This window comes from Leuresthes tenuis, unplaced genomic scaffold (genome assembly GCF_036924035.1).
Source record: "Leuresthes tenuis unplaced genomic scaffold, fLeuTen1.0.hap1 SCAF_19, whole genome shotgun sequence".
Classification (NCBI taxonomy): domain Eukaryota; kingdom Metazoa; phylum Chordata; class Actinopteri; order Atheriniformes; family Atherinopsidae; genus Leuresthes; species Leuresthes tenuis.
In genome coordinates this window covers 8297990-8324263 of record NW_027325373.1, presented here as the reverse complement: position 1 = coordinate 8324263, position 26274 = coordinate 8297990, and the positions used below count along the sequence as shown (strand labels likewise).

Sequence of the window (26274 nt, the reverse complement as noted above, 5' to 3'; positions counted from 1 at the left end):
TGTAATGGGAAAAACACAAAGTGTCAAACCTTTGATTCTGGAGGAGCAGTGCAGATTCTGTTCTGTTTGTAGAACAGCTGAATGAGTTGTCATATATTTGCAAGGCTGCTAAACATTCATATATCCTAAATTTGTTCAGACCATTGCAAGCCTTTCCAAGAACCAACACTACATGAATGCAAGATGATACATGGACATGGCCTGTAGAGCCAGTGTAGGGACAAATGTGAGCATATATCACACATCCTCAATTTAGTAGCCAGAGGTACCATCTACAATGCAGCAGCTTTCGCTTTTTTCTGTCGTTATCTTAACATAAACCAAATACTACCGTCCTTCCTTTTCTTCAAGGTCCTTGTTTACATCCTACATATGCTTCAGTTCTGTACAGTCAGAGATTGCTGGTGTGATCCTCCTGTTACGGTTGTAGTACACAAGCAAGTGTCTGAACAATTACACTGACAATGGAGATGGCTGCCTCAGCCTTGGAAGGGTTATGGGTGTTTGCCTGTCCAGTTTATAGGTGTCTATGTCATCTATATTTAGGTAGTGGCAGCTTGTCAGTGGAGGTCTGGACATTATCCTTTTTAGCAGCTTTAACAGCACATCTGCTTGTATTGTATCGAAAGTCTGTTTTTGCCCATCGTTCCGTTATATAAACGTTTCGTGACTGAGCGCCCATAAATCAGTACTTTTAGAGTTTTTGTTCAGTGACTAATAAAAAGTTGTTTATGCAGAGATTCAGTGCTTATGGATTGGAGGGGGAGGGGGGTGAATACTGTTTAATCTTTATTTTATGACATTATTGCATCTGCAATAAACAGTCTCAGCTACTCATAGTAACACTTCTTTGTCTGTGTATGTGTTATTGTAGAAGGGTGCGAGTTAAAAAGTACTACAGGTCTGCCTCCTTTTATTTCAGGCTATTCCACTATTTCCCTTACTTGTCATGAAAATGCTGTAGAGGCAGACTGAGGTGCAGTGAGGAGAGTGGAGTCATGCTGCAGAGGTTGAGCTGCAGAATCATGATACAGCTGAAAAAGGGAGGGAGAGAGGAGGCAGGGGAGGGTGAAGAGGGAGAGAACAGTGCCTTTTGGTGTGTGTTTGTGTGTGTGTGGTTTAAGGGTGCTAACTATCCATTTGGATCTCATTACATAACTGTATCTGTTGCTGCGGCAGAAACCATTGTTGCAGTTAGTCTTTTTCATATCTGTCGCAATCAACAAGTCATCTTCTCTCACTGATACCATCAGTCACAACCTCATTAACAACTCATATGAATGATATCTGAATCTGCTGCACATCCAAGGCTAATGTGAACATACAGGAAAATTAGAGTGAGCAAACTCACTGTGGAAGTCAGTGGTTAGCTGCTTATCTGTGATTCCATTATCAGTGGTTGAGGGTTTGGGGGAGTAGCAGACAGTATATTGTTCTGCTGTCTTTTGGTGTGTGGATTAAAGTTGGTAATAATGATATCTACAAACTAAACTATGTTTTTGCCTCACTGATAAATGGACATCTTATGTTCACTTTATTTATATCTCTGCATTTGTTTGCTACCTCCCCACGAGAAAAATATCTGAGATTTAACAGCTATATTTTCCACAGTCTTGATAAGTAAGCCAATACCTTTTTTTGTTTGCTGCTGGGTAGGGTGTGTGTTGTGGGACCGTAGGGCCTTTTCTTATGAGAAGCTGTCTTCTGAAGACAACGTTAATCAGAGCAACAGGAGAGTGCCAAAAGGGTAAAGTTGAAAGTTGAAAAATCTAAACAGTTAGCTTAAAGACAGCAGTATAGAGACCACCAAGTTCAAGTTTTTAGAAATATGTGTAAACTTAATACACACAAAGAATGCAAATGTTCCTATTTACAAAATCATTACAACTTTTCACAATGGCAATCTGAACTACTGTCAGGAACGTCTTGAGATATGACAAAAACCTGTCGTAAGTCCACCTGAATCAAACTGAACCGACTGGCCGTCACCTAGAAAAGGAGACGTCTGTGTATATAAATGTCGCACCTTCAGCACTGCATGTCAGAACTAAAACTAAGTCATAAAGTGGGAGGAAATCTCTGTAGAGTCCTGTGATAAAATTGCGCTGAGGCGTAGACCAGAGCAAGAGTATAAATACAATTTTTCAAAACTTTTAGTCTTCCCAGGAGCAGTACGGCCTCAATAATAACAAAATAGAAAGTTTGAAAGCACCTCCAAAAGTTTGCTCCTTGACCACAAGAATAACTAAGAAGGGCCCTCAACAGAGAGGTTAGTCAATGCATTGTGTGAAGAAAAGCCACTGATATACTTAAAGTGCATGTGTCTGAATACATTTACATGTCCATTTCTGGATAATCAATCCTTGGTGAGGACTGTTTGAGTACTTAAGATGAGAATTCCTTACCTTTTGAGGGGGCTGTTTGAGGGCAAAAACTATAATTTAAGTTTTTGTGTACTGGTTAAAGTTGGAGGCAGGGGTACTTCATGAACGATGAGTGCTCCTACAAGAACAAGGAGCACTCATCGTTTTCTTTCTCTCTTCTTTTGAAATGAAAACAGTATCCAGGTATTAGATATTTTTGAATGAAATATTCAGTGTTTTGCACAGCATTACAATATGTGGCTTTAAAGGACTGTTCAGAAAAGTCTGTTTATATCAAGCACCTATTCTTACTGTACAGCTTTTCAGGGTTTGCTCTTGGATCACATAAATATGTATATGCTTGCTATGGTGTCTCCCTGTAAGAAAAACTACTAAAATATGCAGAGTAGAGATGCATAAAGTGAAAGGGGCGATGGATCAATAGAAAGAGATGGGGCAGAGGGAGGGTGTTACCTTAATGTAGATGACTCATGGTTGTTGGAGCTGCACTTCAGCTTTCTGCCTCAGCTTTGCTCCAACATGCAACTCTGTTACTGCATTGTGTTATTTTATTAAAAAGGTTTAATCCTGCTTTCCTCCAATCCTACAGCTGTACATCATTCCTTTGTGCACTGTGCAGTTTGTATTTATATGCTTTTTTTAAATTTTTAATTGTGTGATTCATTATTTATGAATAATAAATAAGCATTATATTAATACAGTTTTAATTCCACAATATAAAGTGATGACAAATTTCCCTTCAGGAATGAAAAAATCAGAATGTGATTAAAAATATTGCTGTGCTGAATAAGAAAAGAGCTTTCTATAGTAGCAGCTAAACTAATAATTAATGTAAAATTTAAAAATTGTTGGTTTTCAATTTGTAAAATTTAGGAAATCATGTTAATCTTAACAAATTATATCTCAGCGGCGCATTGTCTTCAGATATTTTTCCATCTTTAATGTTTTACTTAAGTGCAGTCATGGTTTGGCAGAGCATGAAGGAGAAAGTATAATGTGGAGGACTGCCTCTACTATGCTTTAACAGAGTAAGAGTAGTATCACGGCTGAGTAAGCCGTCTCTTTGGTTTGGGTCATGAAACTCAGAGTCACGCAACCGTAGCTGGTGAATGGAAATGAATGAGCTCATCTATGCATATTTCATAAGACTGACACAGGCTGCAGAAAACTGCTGTACACCAGCGGAGTGTGTGTGGATTTGAAATTTGCATTTTGATGTTCTAAGGAATCAGAGGCCTTACACAAAAATAAAATTCAGTCACTACACATAGTAAAAATAGTTATATATGTTTTTGTACGAGTTGCTCATTTCACTTTTTATTGATTAATTTATTTGTATTGCCTTACCTGGTTATTGACTTTTTTCATTTTTGACTAATTTCAAAGTAACTGGAGAGCAGTAAAGTCTTCACATTGTTAGAAGACTTAAAACCTAAAAGGTCCAGTGCTCTGACCAAACTGCGGTTTCATAGCTATAAGGTGCTATGGATGACAAAATATCCCTTTTTCCTAACAATATGGTGTGTGAAGAAAGGAGCAGAACGAAAACTGAGAGAGGTTGGGTTGCTCCTGTTGGCTGACTCATTTTGATGTCTCTAAAGTTCCAAAATGCTTTGTCTTTGCCTGTGCATAACAACTATAAAGTTTCCTCTGCAAAGACAGTCCCAAAAGTTGTCTTTTTTCCCCACAGCTTTGCTGTCTTTGTCTCACTCAAGTAGGGTTTTGTTATAACCAACTCTTCCTCGACATGTTGTGTGTGTTTGTGTGTAAGTGAATGATTGATATGATATATGCGAAGATGTGCATGAAACATCTGCAATTGTGCATCTACAGCATACATGGGATATGTATTGGCAGCTCTATCCTGAGGTCACCGGGAGCCTGGAGTTGGCCTTGGAGATGTCATCAATATTTTAAAACACATTCTGTACATAAGCAGGTCTGATGCAGTCAATCTGTAATGCTACAGACACTATTACTGACAAGGTATCATTACAAATAACTGATACACAAAAATGTAATTTTAGTACCAAATAAGTTTAGCATTCCTCGTATTTTCTACTGTCTACTTATGCTATTTCATACTGTCTTATGATGGCTTTGTCCAGCATGTTTACATGATAGAATTTATTTATTTTTTTTAACCTGACTTAAAATTCATGCAGACATGTTAGTCCAACTGAATTCATACAAAAATTCTTAAAACCCAAATGCTGTAATTACTTGGGGATTGGATCACTGTGTATGTTACTACACATGGATTCCCATTAAAGCTGCTCCCATTCACATATTTTTCTGACTTTTATCAGACAGCTACTGTAAACTGTAAAGCAGCCACTTAAGACAGAGTGTCAAATTGCGATATCTTTACGCATGTCCAGACTGCTCTAAATACTTTTTGTATAACCGAATGTCTTTAATGTTTGTCAGCAGCGTTACTTCCATCAATAACTAGTTTCCACTCCTGTGCCTATATACTGGGGCATGGACAATGACCTGATTTAATGACCAGATCAAACTCTAATCGTAGCTCGACTCAACTGTGCATGTAAGCACGCTGTCTCAGTCCACCATTAGGGGAAAGAAAATAAGAGTGACATGTCAGTATTAACCAAACTTATATGGATGTCCACATATGCACTGGAAAAACACTGGAAAAATAGTGTTTTTGTACTATATGTAATTTTCTGTGCACCTTTCCATGCATACTGATTTTAAAGTCCACCCAGCAGATGACTCCAATGGCCAATTCTAGCACTGGGATAATTCAGCTGTAATGAAAAGTTTGTATTTTTCTCTGTTTGTGTTTTACAGGCATGTCTTTTCATTTCCCACTCTTTTCCATCTGTTTCTGTCTTAGTCTTGTTTCCTTTGACAGTAAAGGCAACTCTGATATAAGCAAAAGCAGCATTGTTGCTCCACTTCTCCTGCACCAAAGAAAAAAAAAAACGCCCTGCAGACACAGCACATTTTGCTGGTCGGAAGGGAGAGCTAAAGAGGGAGGAAGGAGGAAAACAGGAAAACCAGATGAATAAAGAAGAAGAGAGTTTGAGAGACAACAAGAGAGAGAATGAGCAGACAGAAAGAGGATGGCAGCAGAAGACATAAGAGGAGAGGGCATTATGCAGTGAGGGGTAAAAAAGTTTTCAGAGCTTTAAACATTATACTACTCTTATTCAGGTGGGTACGTGATATAAATGGAACTATTTGCACATTATGGCTCCATTACAGTGTGACAGCTGGGCACAAATTCATTGCTGGGTGTGTGTGGGCATCCTCATTTGACCTAGCAACACACTCACACATGCATTAAGTAAGAGCAGTATTTTAGGAGGTGCTGTGATGGTTATTACTGCGGTTTTAACCATGGCTTTCCGCAAGGATGTACTAGAGCGGACAGTCGTTCGGACAAAGTTGCCAGTGAGAACGTTTTAAACACACGTTAGAAATACAAACGGTTCTAAGCAATGCATTGCACAAAAATAAAATGCAATGCATTGCTTGGAACCGTTTTGAGCCTCAAACTAATGGTTGTCAAATGTGCATGTATAGTATATGTGACATATTTTGTGAGTAATTCAGAAAAGGAAAGAAGAAAAAGTGATAGATATTGACGCCATAGGCCACTTATACCCACCTTCCTGTTATTTTATTGATGGATAGATTTGTTTACATGAACCCCAGTGAATGTAACTTAAAAAAAGCTGTCATGCATCTTTGAACGAACAGTCGCACTGTTCACCGATAACCAGCTCTTATCATGGGGACGACTTAGATATTTCTGAGTCATGGTCATCTCACTAAGGTAAGATGGTCATCTCACTAAGGTAAGAACTGTCTGAAACAAAAAATGACTATTGAACCACACCTTATGTAAAACTGTCTTCCATTAACTAAAGTCTATTGATTTCTCATACTCGAGGATGAAAGGACAGGTAATGAATAATATTAATAGACACACACTGGTTTTCCTGTCATTCTTTTTCTTCTTCAAAGTAGTAGCATAGAATCATTATCTAGTTGTTTTAACATGCAAGTGAAATTATGTTTTTGTTTTCTTTAGAACACCTCTCTTCACAAGTGTTTTACAGATCTCTGCATTAGTTTATACTTGATATGTTCGCCATCGTGAGAGCTTGAGTATAGCTTAGAATAAAAATTCTAGAAAGGTTTAGGCCAGTGATCCCTCAGTCTACACTAACCCATATTTAAGGTGGAGCAAATTAATTAATTCAGTTTCCATACCCTCTGTATTCCATTCAGGGTCAAAGGAAAGCTGGAGCTCATCCCAGTAGAGGATATGTTGATTATTTGTCTAATTAACAGAAAAAGAATGCAAAGTTAATTCTACCAATAGTTACTCAGCTCAATCTATGATATTCAATTCAGTTTTGTGAGCTTATCATATTTTGCATAGCAGATATGAATCTTCACAAAAAACAGTAACTTTAGAAGGTAAGTAAAGTGGAGTTGGAGAATATGCTCAAGTCATTCAAGGAAGATGTTGAAGGAAATTTTGTCTGCGAAAAACAGTTACAACGTTCCTCTGCTCGCCTCATTTCTCCTCTGCCTTTTTCCTCCTCCCTCCATGTGCTGAGCCAACGCCCAGTTGCTGCAGTGCAGCTCCCTTCCTTGTCTGTGTCTCTCTGCAGTGAGGCAGTGAGGAGGCAAACGGGCAAATGAGTTTTACTCTTCCATTCAATATACTGTTATTCAAGAACAGTTGACCAAGTGTACTTATTCAAAATCAAGGTGACAGTCAGATTTATGGAGAGAGTCTGAAAAAAAGCTTTAGCTGTTCCTGGGACGGGCCAGCTCTCAGATGTTGAACCTGGCATGTGTGTGCAGCTCCAGGTCCAAGGTTGTCATCAGTCCTGGTCCTCCAAAACAAATTATCCCTGAAATCCTTTACACATATTCTGAGGTGGGCTTGTGGAGCACTAAGAGTCAAAGGTAGAATCTTGGAATGCTGTTTGAAGGGTAGTGAGTTCACCACTGTGCCATCCAGCCTAATCTGACACACCAAGACTTGAGAAACAAAAAGAGACCCTGGAGAGGGTGCCCCCCCCGGACAGATCTGGCCTCGGCATCGTCCATTAATTCTGATACTGACACCCTCATGGGCTATTTCCACTTACTTAGGTGAAACACTGCAGTAGAGAGAAAATTACTTTATACCCCCCCCAATCTTCTTAAACCTAATGACCCCACACAGACTCATCTCAATAATCAGATCACCCTGACTAAAATACTCACATACTTTGGACTAAAATAGAGATATGTAAGTCATTGTGAGCCACAGGGAGTAATTAAAAAGTGAGCAGACACTAGACTTAGATTGTATCTTCTGAGAAGGATGAGGCCATCTGAAAGAATGAGAAATAGTCTTAGAGATGCTACTGTGGGTTGATGATAGAAAGGGAACAATATATTCCCTCAAAAGACAAAAGGCTTTAATCTAAGTCTCATCGAAGAGATAAAGAATAGCAGATAGGAGTCTTAATTTCCACACAGTGACTGATTGTAGAGAGAAGATAACAGAGTTGTAGTCAATGTCCCATTATGTCTGGAATATTTAGACTCAATATTTGTTGTATTAGCTGTTTACCAAAGTATTTTAACTTAAATAACAAATGTTAGATTTAAGCACAGACCCCCATCTTGAATTTGATGCCTAGATTGCGGGATTTTGAAAATACAGCTCAACACTTGAATAATAAGAATCTGAATTCTTGAACCCATGGATATCATCAATAAAGGATTTTCTACTTTGTGTCGCTTTGTGAGTCCTTCGCTCCAGCTTTATTTGTTGTATGTTTATAGGTATTTCAACCTTTAATTTAGTCTTCAGCAAGTGAACTGCAGTTCAGTCAGGTTGGGGAAAAATGACTGACTGCCATTGCCGAATATAACACTCTTACTTGTTAATTGTGCTGTTGCTTTTACATTCTGTACTGGGTCGTTGGCCTTCTGTTCCATGAAGCACCACCAAGTCAGTTTTTTTTTTTTGCAGCTGACGAAACACAGTATCTCTTTACACTTGGGAATGCACAACTGGTCAGGTAAGGACTATTCCCAAAAAAACACAGAATGCATTGAAATGACATGAAAAATAATGATTATAAGTAAAGAAATATAGATATTTCATGAGACCAACCTGGACTTTTTATGTTTTTTTGGTAAAGTCTAATCTCACCTTTCTATTTTGAATGGTGAGTACCTTTTGGTGAAACCTCTGAACCTGTGAAGTCCTGTGGTTGGAGGCTGCAAAACAATATAGCCTCAAAATTGCACAATTACTAGATTTTCCCCACTTCCACCACACAGAGTTTCATATTACGTTTAGATATATAATACGATGTTCATGCTCAACTTGTCAGTATGCAGGTAATCACATTAATAAAACACTTCTTTCCACTGTCGGCTCAGTCAAAAAAATCCTCTGAGGAGGACGGAGAGAACTGAGGATCCTCATGGAAAAGATTGCTGCATGACCTACACAATATTATTCACAACACTTGCACTTTTCTACTTCCCTCCCACTTATTATTCCTTATTTTTCTACTGCAATCTCACCTGCAAGTGGCCAGGTTAGAAATTAAAAGTACACGGTTAGGGTTAGAGCTAATACACATCGTAATGTTTAGGGTACCTACTCAAAACAGTAGTTCTGTCAGGTCCACTTTTCTGTTCACCAATTTTAGATCTTGCTTTAGGCTTCCAGAATTTGGCTATTTGACTCAAACTCTTCTTCCATCTGTAAGAGTAATGTTTTCCACACGACTGGCTCCAACACAAGTTCAAAGTATGATTGATCCATCCTCTCGACTAATAGTTGGAGAGATTTTTTTTTCATGACCGCATGATACCATAGTGAGCAGGAGTTCATTTACCACTTGCAGTCAAGTAGTTCCACTTTAACATAATAAATCCAAAGGAGCCATTTCCAATGTGCATCCGGCTTGTTTGGATGTTCATTGACCTCTGACACTGAATAGTGTGATTGAGACACAGGAAAGGTTTACTTATAATGACTCTTTCAGCATCTGATCCAGTCTTCTTAAAAGTCTTTTAAACATGGGGATGTGATTTTTTTTTTAAATATTATCAGAGAGTCTTTCTGAAATTTTGCTTAGTTGTCCAGACTTTATTTTGTTCTCCACCCTTACTTTAATTTTGATTTCTTAATTGCATGACAAAATGACAAAATGTTTCTCTTAACTATTATAAACAAGATACAGACCTAACAAGTTGATTAAGGTGTGAGATTTTGGTAGATGTTACTTAAAATGCGAAATCTCTCCAATTGTTCAAACGTTTGCAGTTAGTACCTGACTGCTTTTGCTCCCTAAAGTTCACTGTAGATATGGTTGTAGCGTCATGTTATGTGGTTTCCCTTCAAACCTTGTCCTGTGTTATCCATTATTTCCTAAGGAATCATATTGCATCATGCTCTATCCATTCCCATTATGCCATCATCCATTACATAAAATTAAGATTACGGTAGCATTAAGGAAAGGCAGCAACTTTGTCTTACAGCAACCAACCACTGGAGGACGATCAGGCCTCTGTCTCAGCTGTACCTCCTAATCTATGGAACAAGCTATCTGCTGTTGCAGTTTGCAGAAACACTGCAAAGCAGACACATTTACTGTAATGTAACACATGTAAAAAAAAAAAAAAGAAAGCAAAAAACGATAGAGAGAGACAGACACAGTCGATAAGTATTGATTAGAAGCTTAAGAGTCCTCAAGTGCTCTTGAGCTGCTCTCTTAGCCCATGCTAGGTAATCCAAGCCTCAGAGGTCAGGAAAATTCCCGGCAGATTGGCTGAGGTATGGCTACAGCTTCAGAAAAAGAAGAAGATGAAGCTGTCAGGCTCTGGCTTCAATGGGGACAATTTATGAGTTAACCTGTGCCTTTAACCGTGTCACATTTTTTCTCACAAACTAACCGCAGAAAGGCTTGGTGTTGTTGGAAGGTGTAAGTTTAGGGAGTAACTCAATAAAGGTGGTACATATGTGAACTGCACCATCATCAGCTGCTTACGAAAAAGGCTTTGACAATGAAAAAGGAGACTGTGTCATAACCAGGGAAGAACTACCACATGTGCAAAGTGTTATCATCAGCATTTCAGAAGGAGAGAGAGGACATTTGCATCATTCTTCTCCTGGAAAGGTAGATGGTCTGCAGTACAGTGGTGCCTTGGCTTTAGTGGGGGTGTCTGAGATGATTTCTGGATGTCTGCCAAGTGAATTCATCTCCCAGCACTTTGATTTACCCAGAGTGCCTCCAGTATATACCCCAATCTAGTGATCAATAATCCCTTCCTCCGAAACCTAAAATAGAATGTCACAGATCAGGCCCAGAAATATTTTTCAATATGTCCCCTATAGGTACTGGAAGAGTACCTACTTTGTACACATATACCACAATCCAAAGTCATGCAAAATGGTGATTCTAAAAAAGCCATATGTGTGACAGTGTTATTTTCATTGTTGCTATGATCAGCAGCATTATAATTATGATTATCATTAGTAGTAGCAGAGCCACTGGTGGTGATGGTAGTAGTATTGATAGTAATAATGGTCCTGAGCTACTTCTTCTTTCTTTTTATTTTGCTTTTAGACTTTCTAGCTTTTTTTACAAAGTTAGCCTGGCTTTTTAAAGAATTTTCAAGTTTTCTTTACAAATTGGCTGCTTTTTTCCTCATTTTCAGTTTTCAGTCCAGTACCTGTACTTGGCCATATCTCAGATGAAATGTTTTGTGTTTTCATTGTTGTTGTTTTTTAAGTTAAATCATTATTATTTTATTTGCATTTTTAAACAATTTGGAGAGCACCAAAGTTGTAACCAAAAGCGGACTGAAGAAAGTTTGTTGAATAATTATATATATATAAGTATATTCAATAGATAAATGCCACTGAAAGTAGTACCCATTTCAAAAGACTAAGGTTACAACTAAATTAAAAAAAACTGTTGCCCAAATTATCATTGGTAACATGAATGTCATGAGCAAAACCGGTCCTTTTTTATACTTTTGGAAACTTTGCTCGAGGACCCGAACAAATAACTCTTCAACCTTCGTTTCTTTCAAGATGGCAGTGAAATATAGATTATTATTACTCCCTCCTTGTAGTTCCCCATTTCCATGGTTTCAAACAATGATAAATTACCAAGATGCAACATAAATGATTTCAAATCTGGATGAATTGGCATTGATGTAGCAGCCATTACATCTGATATGTCAAAACTTTACTTTGTCGAGCCAAGAACAGTTTTTAAATGGAAATTGAGCTTATCAATCCTCTCGTGTGCATCCTTTTTTTACAGCCTGGCAGAAATGGGTGCTTCCACAATGAATCAAAATGAATGCTCACTTGACAATGAAAGTACGTGGTTGGCAAGACACAGGGGATGGTCCAACTTACCAAATGGCTCGTCTTACTCTGCCTTCAACTTCATGTTGTCACTGTAAAAATAACAGATTTCAGCCACAACCATGTAATGTTATTCACTAAACCTAACCAGAGGACTTTTGCTAAAGTGTTCCCAAGTTATTGATGGACTGTATGTTGGTCTCAGTCTCATGTTGCATAAAGACCCAAAGTGCAGCTCTTAGCTGCTCCCTCCGCCTTCCTCATTATCAAGACTTTTTGGCTTGTCAAAGGAAAGACTCGAGAATAACATCCGCTCTTGCTAACGTCGTTATAAGCCTGTGGAGTGGAGTGGAACAAATTAGCCATGTGACCTTTTCAGCGGGTGGACTTGGTATAAGAATGTGAAATTGAGAATTAGTTGTTGTCAGCGATACTGCATAAATATGCACCAACATTTCAGTAAAAAGCTTCTTCTAAAAGTTTCTCTTTATTTATAGCTATTCGGTGTGGGTAATATAGTCCTGCTTATAAAACACACTGTTCTGAAGAGCAAGTAGCTGAAATCCTGAGCAATCTCAAACATGCTTTTGTTGCAATTTATATTTCTACAAATGCCTTTACATACTAATATGCAAATTCTACTCTGCTCCAAATTACTTTACTGAGCCCACAGGTACAGTTCTGTTGGTATTTGTGCCATCATTCATGCAAGGAAGTTTCTGATACATCACGGCATCTCATCACAGCTTTTGTATCAAGAGTGTGAACGAAGACAAAGAAAACAAGACATTAAAGAAATCAAAAGCAGTCACATTTCTCATTGTGTTAGATTTAAATTTGATAATGATATAAGGTTTTTAAGTGAGCCTTCATTATACTTTGACACCTACAGTAATACAATTTCTCTTTTAATGTGCCATGTGGCTAACGCATATGTTGAAGCTTTGCTGACACCTACAGTACAAACTGTGAAATTATGTTAACTGAGAGCCACTAAATGTTATTACAGAGAGCAATAGGAGCAGTAGTTGATGTGTCTATAGCTTTAACAATACCAGTGAATACAAAATAAGATTCCCTGAGTACCACACGACATTACGCTTTTTCTTTGACTCTCTGTTTAATGTTCACACATCTTTTTAATATCATAGTATATAATTAAAATCCCCCCAAAAACTGTTGCAATAAAGATCTTACTGCATGTGAAAAAAAAGCTAATTTTGTGTCCTTTACTCTCAAACTACCTCATTAGGATCATGTGATTACTAAATAATTTAATCTGCTAAAACACATTGGCTTTGTTATCGTGTATGTTCTGCAAACCAAATCTTTTAAAAAAACATTACATTAAAGGTGACGAGAGAGACGTGCCCTTTGCTACAACACCCACCCTCGCCCTTCATATTATACTGATGGCTGTATAGACTTTATACATCGGACACAACACCATTGTGTTTTGTGCTTAGGTAAGTGCAAGTCATCGTCAAGGGCAAAGACCAAAGGATACGCAGTCTCTTTTGGAGTAAAGCCAGATGGCATGTGACACAAGTGAAAAAAAAAAAAAAATTGTGAAGGATATTTAGGGCATTTCAGGGGCATTAAACGGGCATAACTAGAGGATTTATTAATACTAATGTTGCAACAAAAATACAAATGCGAATACAATAAAGTCCAAAATGAAAAAAAAAAACAAAGCCAAAGAGAAAACAATTGGAAACAAGGAAAAAATTGTCAATAAACAGTCACTTTGTCTGGAGAGACTTCATGTTGAGGACATTTTTGTTCGTGCACAGTTCTTTAAACAGCTTTATAAACTATTGTAACCATAATCAGAATTAAATTGGTTTATCCTGTATAAGCTTATGTATAACCGCTACATCAAGAATTTAGAAGAAATTACAAACAGACCCAATTTTTTGACTAAACCATGTTTTTCAAGGAGCCTGAGAACCCACATTTACAATTTGATAGCAAGGCAAAATTAACCAAAAACCGACTTTTGCCACCTGATGGTGCTACAACACAGAGAATGATAGATGGCCAAAGGTGCTGCAGTGTAGTTTGTAGCTTTAAATAACATTGATGTACTTGTAAATCATGAGGTGCCGTTCATTAGACACCTTTTATCTATTCTGGGATGTACAGCACAACATGCCAGCTATAAATTCACTTTTACGCTGTTCTACATGTCGATTGATGAACTGTTGTTCACTCCTGTGTCCACGGCACAACTGCCTGTTTTAGCTTTCCCTTTGTGTATACATTACATCACTGATAAAGTGTTGAGTGTCGAACCATTCTCATTTAGGTTCCTTGGGTATATTCCAAAGAGCGCTTAGAAAATCAGAAATGTGCCTTTATTTTACTTGATATGTGTAACACTATGTGAAAAGATCATAGAATGGCTTAAAAGCTAAAAGTAGCACCTGTAAAGTTTAATGTAAATGTCATATTCATAATTCAGTTCAGCTTGTTCCAGGTTGTCAGGTTGTTTACTGTGATGCTGTTCAATGTCACTACAGAATACAGTCCTTGGTGAACATGTGCAGATTGATCTTGTTCTATATTTAGCACACCACAGTTTAGACACAACAGCTCTAGCGTCATTGTTTGCAGAAGTTCAGTAAACTTAAAACTACAACCACAAAAGGTACCCCTGACACAATTATTCACATCCTTTACTAACATCTGGCAACAGTGTCAGCTTTAAAAATCAGATATTAGAGAATATTAGTCGTCGGGAAGCTTCTTACATATGTCAAGTGGTAATTTCTGCTACTTTTCCACTGCTATAGGTTCAAGCTCTCTTTAGTTTGTGAGTCCGTTGCTAGGGAATCTAAACCAGTCCAATCTTTTCCTTTTTAACCATTCTTTCGTGTTGTTTTTCAGCTTTGAAGACCCAAGACCTTCCCCTCAAACCAATTCAGATTTTCACTTCAAAATGTCCTCTTAATCTTCTCATTGTATTATTGTATAGATTTAATATCTCAAACATCTATTATTAATAGTTGAAGTGACTCCAGCCTCCTGCCACTCCCGCTGTGCATTGTGTGGGGAGATTTCATAGCGATGATGGCGGTGATGCATCCCATTAGGATACTCCTGAGGTAACCACAGCTTTTGATTGAAGGGTTCTCATGACGGGCAATAACATATTTATCCATAGACTCTTCATCTTTTTAGCTTTTGTGAGATCCATTTAGTCCTAAATGGGCACAAGCATCTCTGTAAGGGTAATTATTATGTAGAATCTGCAAATTTGTACTCTGGTACCATTTGCAGATTTTCCAGAAGAAACTATTGCAGGTGACAAAATATATTTTTTGCTTCTGAAACAGCCTTGTTGGAAACTAGAAGAAGGTAATATGAATATGTCATGCAAATGAATAGACACTGAGATTCATAACCAACAAACAAATAGACACTTCTGGCACATGGTATCTATGAATATTAAATGTATGCATTGCTAGTCTTGTCACACGGTCTCTTTGTTGAAGGCTGTGCTGCACTTTATATCGCTACATGATTCTGAAGAAAGATAATATTTCTCTGGAGGAAGAGGGGGTAGATGAGCGAATGCTTGATGTCAGTGAATGTCCCCTCTGGTGATGGTCAGTGAGAAGGATATGATCAGCACATGTTATGACTGGAATAAATATGGATTAACATAAAGTATGTTGGCAATAAGATAAAGCAGATTTGTCCTCGCACTGTCCTTGCTGATGGATGGAATTCATTTTCTAGTTTAATTTTGTTATTGAGCTAGTTTCTCTACAATAGATATGAAAACGCATCAAACTGAGGGCATTATCCACATTAGTAATAACTAATACAGTTATGCTACTAAAAATTAAAAATGTGAAATTTTGCATCACGAACAGTGAGTTCAGAAGGTTTAGGCTACTTTCCTTGTGGTATTTCATGGTCAGATTATGCAAAAAACCAAATGATTTCAAGGATTAATTGGAATTGCTGTGAAAAGTGATCAGTTTTAAAATAATTTGTCTTTCCAGTGTCAAAACATAAACAAGTCACTGGCTGTTAATGCTCATATTTACTCATCAGGAAGAATTCATGTTGTTGATGTTTTCTCCTTTTTCTTCTTCTGACATTAAAAAGAGAAGTAGACTGATAGGGTTGTTAATGTGTGACACTATGGGTCCATGCCACCTTGAAATTGGCATTCGTCAACCATCAGATGACTGAGCGACAGAAAGAATTCTCCTCGAAGCCATCAGATACCATATTTAGAAATCCATTCCTATTTAACACGTCTGTCATTCTCTCCATTTCTTTCCAGGAGTGGGGTTCCATGCAAAAGCCATGTTAAGGGACGGGGAAGATATGAAAAATAATTTTTTTAAACAATCTAAAGGCAGTTTGTAGCTTTGGCGCCCTTTTTTTGTACCTCATATGTGTAACACGTTCCACCGGCTAGAGTGACAGAAATGCCTTTCACAGAAAATGGGAGGTTGATGTAGAACAACGAGACGAGACAGACGTTTTGACAGATAGAAAAGAGAGAGCTCTGCAGTAGGATCCCCACTGAGCTGAACACAGAACTGCGTGACTGGTCCCTGCAAGCAGAGGGAGAGGGAGGAGAGAAGAGAGAAGGGAGGAAGGTAGGAAAGAGAGAAGGGGGGAGGGGAGACAGTTCAGCGCAGTGCTCGCTGACTGGATGAGTAGCAGCCATGGCACACAGGCAGCAGCATCAGCACCACTAGCTGTAGCATCTTTCTTTGTGGATGCTGGAAGCTGTCTTGTGGCTGCTGTAGGGTCAACATCATCTACACATACACACGCACACACACACGCACAAGCTGCCCCAGCTTGCCTTATAGACACATGCTGTGGCCACCAGAGAGGAGACAGTAAGTGAAGCGAAGGGGCTCGGGGGACTGAGGGACACAGGAAGAGGAAACGGGGACGGCTGGTGGTAGTGCAAACGAGAGGAGAGCTGGAGCAAAGGCGACTGGAGCGGCAGCAATAGTAGCACCGGCACCATGGCGCAAGCCGCGAAGCAGCTCCGCAAGACCAAGGACCTCGCAGAGGCCGCCGCCCAGGAGCAGAGGGAGAAGGAGGAGGAAAAGATAAAAAAGAGGAATCGATCCAGAGACCGCAAGCGCAAGGTATGACTGGTTGTCTCCAGAGACAGGGGAGGTGACTGTTATTCTTACATCCATCTTTCCCCCTCTACCTGCCTCTCTCTTTGGAAGTCTATGTCTCTCTGCATGATTGGTTTGGTTGCAATTACAATAGTATAATTATACAGTTGGTCCTGTGGCCTGAGCTGGTATGTGTGCCTGAGTGCACTTGATTGTGTGTGGGTGAGTGAAGGCTAACCAGTCAAGCATAAATGTTCCGTTACAGGTTGTGTCTGTTCCGTCAGATATTTAGCTATGTGGGAAGCAAAAAGGAGGCTTAGAATCACTGTTAGTGCCATTGGGAGTGTGACCAATATATGCTGTTGGTAAAATAATAGGAGATGTCATTTGTTTCTTTTGCCTGACAAGCCTTCAGTGATCGCAGCTTATTCATTTTAGGAAAATGTAAGTCAACAGTACTGCTAATAATTGTGTCTTTGTGGATACATTCCTAATCACCATTAACAAGCTTTTCATCCTCTAATCTTGTCCAAAAAACTGTGTTGTTCTGAAATTTGGTGTCTTCCCCCATATTGCTTTTTTTTTCTTTTTGTCTCAATGGGGTAGATATAAAATCGAGGGGGAAGATGGAGGTACACTCCAATAACAGAAGCACTTTGAATGCATATGTGTATTTTGGGGGCATGTTAGTGCTCCGCTGGTTGTTTAAATGAGAAATCCATTATCTGTCAGAGGTATTTTAGTGAGAACTTAATATTTAAAATTGTTGAATGAACAGAATGTCATCAGTTGAGCACGAGACCCCTCATTCACCCCCACATCTCCCGTCTCCAATGCACTTTCCCACTCTTGCTGTGCCATTCGGTGCAGATTTTATTGGGGTTGTGTCGCCCTGTCTCATTCTTCGCTGTGTGTAACTGATTTGGAGAAATACATGTTCCATTGTACATGGTGGATGTTGAGTAGGTGAGGAAATGTTTGCATGGAGCATCACTCCATTTGAAGAGCAGGGTTAAAAAATTGCTATCAGTTGCTGTTCTCTTTTTTTTTTCCTTTAGGATGTGGTGTTGGCAGCAGAAGAGAATGTACACGTCATTATGTATTCATTATACGTCTGATAGTGTGAAACAGATACTTCGCGTTTATCAGTGATATAGAAACAGATTTGGTATGTAGATAATGAATAGAGTTCTAAGTATGTCACAAAATGGAAATTACAAATATGGATTCAGAACAGCTGGGGTACTCGTGGTGTACAGTCTCTTTTTCTTCATGTGCTTGTTGAATGCTAAACCGGGAGTTCCACCATTGTGCAGAAGCTTCTAATAATTTGATCTGCTTGTTTTTGCTGCTTTTTTTTTGTCAAACTACTGTGGGTGGATAAAGTTGTTAAGGTGATATATTGTTCAGTAGTAAGATATTGCGTTTCTCCTCTAGAGCAATGGGAGAGTTTTCACAACCCAAAAAAAATTGAGAGGAAACAGGTGAAAAGCACATGAATGCTGAATACTGATGAGATGACTGACAATGATTTTTAACCTGGGCAGGGAGGGGTTGGGATGTTAATAATAATGAATAATTAGGGAACATACAAAATGTAGCCCTCATATCATAGAATTATTTTTCTTATTTTTTCAATTTGGCTTTGATCAGATGGTACTGAAGGCAGTCTTCAATCATTTTTCAAATAAGTACTTGAAAGGGTTAAACAGCAGTGGTGCTCACCTCACATCAAGAGAGAGATGATGAAATAGAGGCTCTGGTTTTCAAGTGACCAATTTCTGAATCAACAGATATTTGCCACCATTTTTGCCACTGAAATAAAAGAAAGACATTATTTTGTTGGCCCAGTAGGTCTGCCCAATTGTGGGGAAACTGCTACTGTTATTGCTTGTTACAGTTAACTACACAGTTATATAAGTAAGCAAATATACACATACAGTTTGATAGGTTTGTGGGGGGTTTTATTGGTTGAATAAATTAAGTATCTGTTGTTACCAATAAATGTATTGAAGGGAAATCAATTTTATTATACTGTAGGAGGGACTGGGAATTTTCAAATTTTGCACATAAATGTTGGCATCATTACTTGTTAAGCTACTCTCCTGCTGGCAACCATCATGTTATGTTTATGATCCTATTTATTATATTTTTCTCTGGCTACATTTGCACCAGAAATAGGAATGCTAAAGAGATGTAACAGCTAGCTGACGGGTGTAAAACCAAAAATGATGAGGTAATTCCTCTATAGCATATCGGCTTAATTAACTCTCAATTTAATTCCTTTGTTTTTTAAGTAGGTCTTTTGAGGGTAATGTCAAGATATGATATTTATATGTCTGACTTTTTTCCAGAATGTACAAGTTTGTTTTTATATTTTCATTTTATGCATTCACTTGATTAGGGAGGATTCTAGCTGCACTTGTACTTTCAACCAATCCCTGTATGCATGTCTGGACCTATCCCCATACAGTCATACAGTTTTGACCTGTCACCATAGAGAGGCATCACAGAGAGTTCTCCTTTTGTTAGGAAACACTGAAGCTGTTCTGTGAACTACAAGTGGCCACAGCTCTTTTAGTGTGAATGAAAAAAGTTGAGGCACTTTTTCAAATAGTTATAAGAACCGTGGAAAGGTTCCTGCTGTCCAAAAGCCTCTCTTAACAACTGCAGACTGACCATTGTATTTGTTAGGATCATTGTTTGTTATAACAACACTATTCTTATTGAGAACATAGTCCCCTCAGCTAAATTTCTTGACTAATTGACATTGTTTTGTTGAATTTCTTGTTCCTTTACATGCCTGGGGAATGTAGACAGTAACATCTCAGATAGGGCACAATGCTTTATGAAGAAAAGAACTGCACAGATTCTTCCAGATTTCCAACACAATGTTATCAAAACATTTTCCATAATGCTGACCACATGACATAAGATTCCATTTTTTATTCTCTGAAATTGCTGAGATGATGAGTCTTTAGTTTTTGAATAGAAGACTGAGGATTACTACTTCCTTTTTTGTCATAGTGGTCACCTTTATTTTAATATTACCATTATGGACATGTTCTTTAGGACCTGACCACCTACCACAACAGTGCTATACTCTATTTGAAAGTCAGTGAACAGTTAACGTACACTGGCATGCTTTAAAGTTGTGCTTGTCTTTAGTAATCTTTTAATATATAAAACTATTTTGCAAACATGTTTGAGTTTATGTACAGTTAAAAAGATCTCATTGCATTTATTTTGCCCGAAATATACTCTAATCTACGTATCTTTTGTTCAAAATGAGAAAAGGTCATGAAGCAATGTCACCCATCCCTGTTATTGCAGCCGGCTAGCTTTCACAAGCTTAAGGTACAGTCCACGCAGCATTGAGGAAGAGTTCACAGCAAAAAAGCCATCTCTGCTTCAATGCCTCTAAGTGATTGACCTCAGTTATCAACCACACCTTCTTCACTGTGTTTCTCAGTCTGAATCTATCTTTCTTCCCTAGAAGATCATTGCTTTGCTTCCAGAAGGCACACGGAGGCAAGTCAAAGAGACAGAAAGGGGGAGAGAAGGAACAGGCTGATCTTAGTGTTTCAGGGATGTTAATTTGGACCACTCAGTATAGATCAAACTTGGCAGCATGGGATCTCTCTTCGCTACTCTTCTCTATAAAAGGTTATTCACTACAGTGCCTGCAGAGATCAGAGCTCGGTACAGACAGCACAGTCATGTAGTTAGGGAATCTACCGAGAAAAGAGCTTTGCTAGGTATGGTATATGCCATACGGCTGCAGGATAGTTTCGGAGCTGACCACTGTCATCTACTTTCCCTCTATAATCTGCTTTATAATTTCTATAATCTCCTTTTTTTTCTTTTGTAATATAAAAGCTGTAGACAATAAATATTCTGATTATTTTCCATGTTCTAGTTCACCCTTCCGATAAACGTCTGGGGCAAAAAAACAAATGTTGTAATTACTTATTCAAAGGTCCATCAGATGAATGCAAAAAATGTCTGAAAAGACCTTGAACACAATAAAGAGAACATAGAAACTAGATGGAAATCCCGCACATCCAAAAGTATACATCCAAAAGTTTTTCACTCTCCTGTCTTTGTTGAACTTGCTGTATCTTTAGGCACAGAGTGACACCACTGCTTGATTGGGCACTGTTTAACAAATCCATGGCACTCGTAGTCAGAAACTCAACAGGGAACCTGACAGCTGATAGGATCTACCATCAGTCACTAGTGATTGTCAGAGCTGGCTGGAGATGAAATTCCATTTTGGCCTTATAAATATCCACTGCATATATTGAATTCCAGCTTGGTACACAGCTACTATAAATTATTTTTTTCATTCTGAGAACATGGCCAGCTAAAGTGTATTGATTATTTCAATTACATGTCTTTGATCAACAAGAACAAATGCCAAAAGTGGTATTAATATTTTTTAACCTCAAACTACTGATAGTTTGGTTCATGCTCCATTTCCTGTAAGCAATGACTGAAACCAATCTGGGACATCAAAGCTTTTATTGTAGTGCTCAACATAAGGCCCCTCAGGCCAGTGCATTTCCCTGTTTTCTCCAGGCTCACACTTAATACAGTGATGGATCCCAAGTTCTGCTAATGGACAGCGTGTGCCTTTTTTTATGAATTTATGTTTGCTCATGTTTTCAAAGAAGTGCATGTGTGCTCACATACAGTTTATGTGTGTGTGGCCTTCAGGGTATCTCATTCCATTTTTATGTAACCTTATGGATACCCGACACTAATTAGCCACAGCTCTCCTCACTCTTTACTCTCTTTTTTTTCCCTCTCTGCCCACTAATGTCTTCATATAAAACAACACACCAGATAGTATCAAGAATTATTTTTGAGCTATCATCCACATTGCTGACTTTGGTAATTATAAGCTTAATTGTGTACAAGTATGAATTAATACAAATAATTTAAGCAAAACTAACTTTCTGTTGCACATCACACAGCTCAGAATGAACCAAGCTGTGAAAGAAGCACGGACATTTTATTTGATTCGTATGAGGTAATGCAGCTGAAATCTACAAGAAGCCCAGAGCTAAGCTTTTCAAAACTGCTGCAAACTTTGGTGGCAATTTGACACCTCAGGTATGCATGCTTTTCATTTGTAAAGCAAGATAAATAAATGTCACTATTGTGACTAATAGGGCCTCTTCATACCCTCTGTGGAAAGGGAGTGTAGGATGAGCCAAGGTCAAACAGAGTGAAGCAGCATAGCTACCGCAGGCTATATTTACCTGGCTGCCTAGGATTACACGACTGTGTACCAGCTGAGTATCTGCTCTGATACTGGATCAGATGTTGCTCTGGATTTCTACCTAAAACAACACAGACGATTCAAAAGCAGAAACATGATGGCCGATATTCATCAAAACTCCCAGAGGTTTTTTCTAGTACTCAATTGTCACATTATGAGACATGGAGATCAAAAGGATTTTAGATAAGCATGGTTTCTCAGACATTTTTGATGAATATCATGAGAGTAATTTTTCAAATTTATGCTAAATTTTGGTTGTCATTGTTGACTATCCAACCGCAATTCTCGTATGTTTCCAGCTGCCACATTATGAACATTATTCAGCTTTGGAAATACAGAGTAATAGAATAAACATGAGAATTCCTCAAGAGGTATAGCTCATCTGCCAGCCTGGCCTGTGAGCCAAAGCATTCATCAGCATTGTTAGCAAGGCCAGCCAATGTGAAGCACTGGCACGAAAGGACAGGCGTAATGACTGAAAATCTTTTGGCTGAGTTTATTGTGACCCTTTGACCACCTGATTGGTTGCATGAAGTGATGGATGTGTGTTGTGGTGATTACGATGGGACACTGCACATGGTTGAATGTTGACAAGATGGATGAGAGCATCTCTAGTTGATGAGAGGGCTAACTTGCTCTACAGATCAGCAGCTAGAAAAAAAATGCTGGAGGGAAATAGCTTGTTGCTTTATTTACACTCTCAGCTTGGTCTCAGATTTATATGCATGTTCACATTAAAAGGGACATCTAAAATATTCAGCAGTTACAATCCATTTTTTCCTAATTGACCCACATTATATATATGTATAGCTACACTAATGATGCATGTGACTCATCAAAGCTTATTAGCAAAATCGTGTGAGCACTGTTAATTATAAGATGTACTAGAGAAAAAGTGAAAGTGATGCAGAATGGCACAATGCCACACACAGTGACATGCAGACAAAGAACACACACCCACATACACTTAGAGCAGGGCAGTAGTAGGGCATTATGTAATGGAATTAGTTCTCCTGAAGGTCTACAAGAATCTTGTGGCCTGCAGGAGCCCACTAATGCACGAAAGCAGCCTCTCTCCGGCACACCCTTACTCCATCCCTTTCCAACACATTTTACAGTCCACGTGCTGGCGAGTGGATGTAATGCCTTATCAGAAAAAAAAAGTTTTGCTGTTGGATTCTTGCATATTGATCATGACATTGTGTTTGTAACAGCTTTCATTTTGTTTTTTTTATATTGATTTTAGGCTCCAAGCAAAGCTATTTAATTTTTTATTTTATAAATACTGACTAATTAAACAAGCTTTTAAAATGTAGCTACTGTATATCATGTAATTCATTGATATTGAGCTGTAAATACAATTTTGAAGCTTCAGTTCACTTACTGTGTTTGTAATCTAACTGAAAATTTGATTTTTTTTTCAATCTAGTCATTTAACTGTTATGAATACATTAGACTTTAGGCATATATTATCTCCTTGCTGTGGCTTTAGAAGACTAGTAAGAAATGTGGTAAGATATAAAAAACTTTTTTTTAACTTTCTTTTATCCACTTAAGGGTACATACGCAGGTGGTTTAATTGATTGTGTGTGTGTATCACTATGTGTGTCTGGATGGTGAGAAGGAGTGTCACGTTTTACTGGAACTGCTGTCTGATGACAAATGGAATGGCTCCCCTCTCTTCAGGTTCATTACTCAATGACCAATCTATCCTAGTTGATGGTACTCATGAGTTCACACACACTTTATAAAAAATGCATCACAGAGGCGATAAGATTTAAAAAGACAACTATTGTGTGAAAAGTATTGGTTCTATACTTGTTAAGCCACTTAAAGGTTAATTTTAACATCAGCAGCTTTCAGAGATCCAAGTTATTTTTCACTTCACACTCTGATGTCAGAGAGCTTCAATGATGGCAGCTGGGCTGGGAACACAATAGACCCCAGACTCAGTGTTTCTTTTCAGTTGATTCAAAATGCTTTCTTCTTTGCAGCTCTTTCTCTCTGACTATAATTCTATCTTTTTTCCTCTCCTGGTTGTCTTTGGTTTAAAGTTGTAACATAGCCTCATACCGTCCTTGCTCCTGCTTTACATGAAAGCCCCATTATTTAACTTTATTGCTCTGATCTGACTGTATTTGTTTTTGTGTTATTGTTGTTTGACTTGTATTTTATTTTGAAGGCCCCTTGCCTTCTTTGTTTTAACCCTTGAATCTTAATGTTTGAAGCTGCTGTCTTGGCCAAGCTTCCCTTTGGAAAGAGATAATTGTGTCTCAGTGGGACTGACCTTGGTAAATAATGGCTAAATGAAATTTGAAAAATGAAGAAATTTGTTGAAAAAGGAAAAGGTGATAACAAACATCAGAGCATGTTTACTAGCTCTATCCTTCTTTGATGTCTACTGCATGGGCATTGAGTTGGAAAATCCACACTGCACTTGTATAAATACTTCATTGCTAATTCAATTTTTAACTCGAGACGGAAGGAGGAAAAAATGTAACAACAGTTTGTTCGTCTGCTGCACCCTCAGTGCATTTCTCTGTCAGCTATCTGTCCCTTTCTATCCATTTCTCTGCTTGATCGAGGGCCTTGCTGTATCCATTTCTCTGCATCCCTCCATTTTACTGTGATCCCTCACCTCTCCCTCCTTTTTTGCTTCCTCCATCCTGACTGTCAGTGATATCCTGTAACTGACATGATTGTTGTTACTTCTACTCTTATTGAAAATATGTCATGTGAATCTTTGTATAACATTCTAACCAAAATTGTATCCTTCATCTTTACTTTACTTAAGCTTTTATCCTCTCCCAGCAACATTCCTGAAATTAGATACAACTAGCAAAGATGTTTTTGTTATATGCCACTTCAAAATTTCTATCAGCTTATTCTTGTCATAGACTGATATCGTTGTACATCCCCAAAGCAGCTTCTGTTGACTCAATTAGATCACTTTACATTTTAATGTACCAATTTAGCAAACACTTTCAATCAAAGTGGTTCACAATTAAGGAACAGTATTCAGGCTTCTGTGCAGTAAGAAATCCTAATCATGAAGTGCCAATTCTATTTAGGTTTTGGTTTGGTAAATCATTCCATCATCATGGTGCCATGCAGTCAAATTAATAATCAATATAGGGCTAATAACTAATATAAATATATATATATATATATATATAAGTGATATATATATATATATAAGTGTGCAGTCGTTAAACATTACAACATTTAAATCTGATGAATATTGTCGGGTCCCCCTTGTTCCACCAAAACACAGGACCTGGCACTGGGATACCCATAGTGGATCCATTGGGTCCTGAGGGTTGCATGTTTTTGGATCAATTATCCAAATATCGCTAAAGTGTATTCTTTGGATCTGTCATGAAATTGGGAACTGGGACATTTTAAAGCTCTTTCTTGGTTTCCCTTGAAGTGTTCCTGTGCTGTTTTTGTGGCGTAATGGATCTACAATAATGTTGAAAAGTATGGTACAATCAAGTGCCAGAACCCAAAGTTGCCAAGCAGAAGATTTCAGTGCAACAACATTAACATTGTCATTCACATCTCTTGTCAGTGGTTTTCACTTACGGATTATTGGCAGAATTTGTAATGTTACTGGGAAAAAATATGTATGTAGGAAAAGTTGCTGTACCAGACATTTTCATTTGTAGTGAATGAGAAGAGAGGATTTATGCTTTGTGACAATCCAGTACTTAAACTCTCTTGTTTCAAATTGCTTTCACAATGTAGCCCAGTGTGTGTGAATAATCTGCTGAAATGGCCAAATGCCTTTTTAGAGTCAAATTTTGGGTCACTCTGGGAGACTGAAAGAGACAGCCCGTTATCACTGGCTACTGCATTGCTTAGCTCTCTTAGTGTTTGAACCAGTGTACAATAACTGTTGAAGGCCAGAAGATTCAGAATAATATTGAAATCTGGATTGAACTATCTCAAGTGTCACCAAAGAAGTAGACTAGGTAAGTCAGTTATCCAATATACAATATGTATCCAAAGTATGAATTGGCAAAGTAGCACAGCTTAGTCCACATACATTCTGCAGCCCTCAAATGTCTGTTTACTCAGGATTCAGAGACAATTAGAAAGCTTTCTGTTTGGAATCCT

The 26274-nt window shown here is 38.2% G+C and overlaps 2 protein-coding genes across 9 annotated transcripts in view; one reads left to right on the top strand and one right to left on the bottom strand.

Moving 5' to 3' along the window:
- LOC140277444 (cytochrome P450 26B1-like) overlaps positions 1 to 26274 on the bottom strand; it is a 452169-nt gene that overhangs the window by 197564 nt on the left and 228331 nt on the right. The window lies entirely within an intron of this gene.
- The window catches only part of ank1b (ankyrin 1, erythrocytic b), a 65514-nt gene continuing 55479 nt past the window's right edge, over positions 16240 to 26274 (top strand). For 5 of the 8 annotated variants that reach the window (XM_072372467.1, XM_072372464.1, XM_072372466.1 and 2 more), the window contains exon 1: positions 16241 to 16892. In XM_072372467.1, the coding sequence (XP_072228568.1) occupies positions 16767 to 16892 (126 nt within the window). In that variant the 5' untranslated portion in view covers positions 16241 to 16766. Of the gene's footprint in view, positions 16893 to 26274 lie in introns of all 8 variants that reach the window. The other 3 variants (XM_072372463.1, XM_072372468.1, XM_072372461.1) reach the window with 1 other exon arrangement.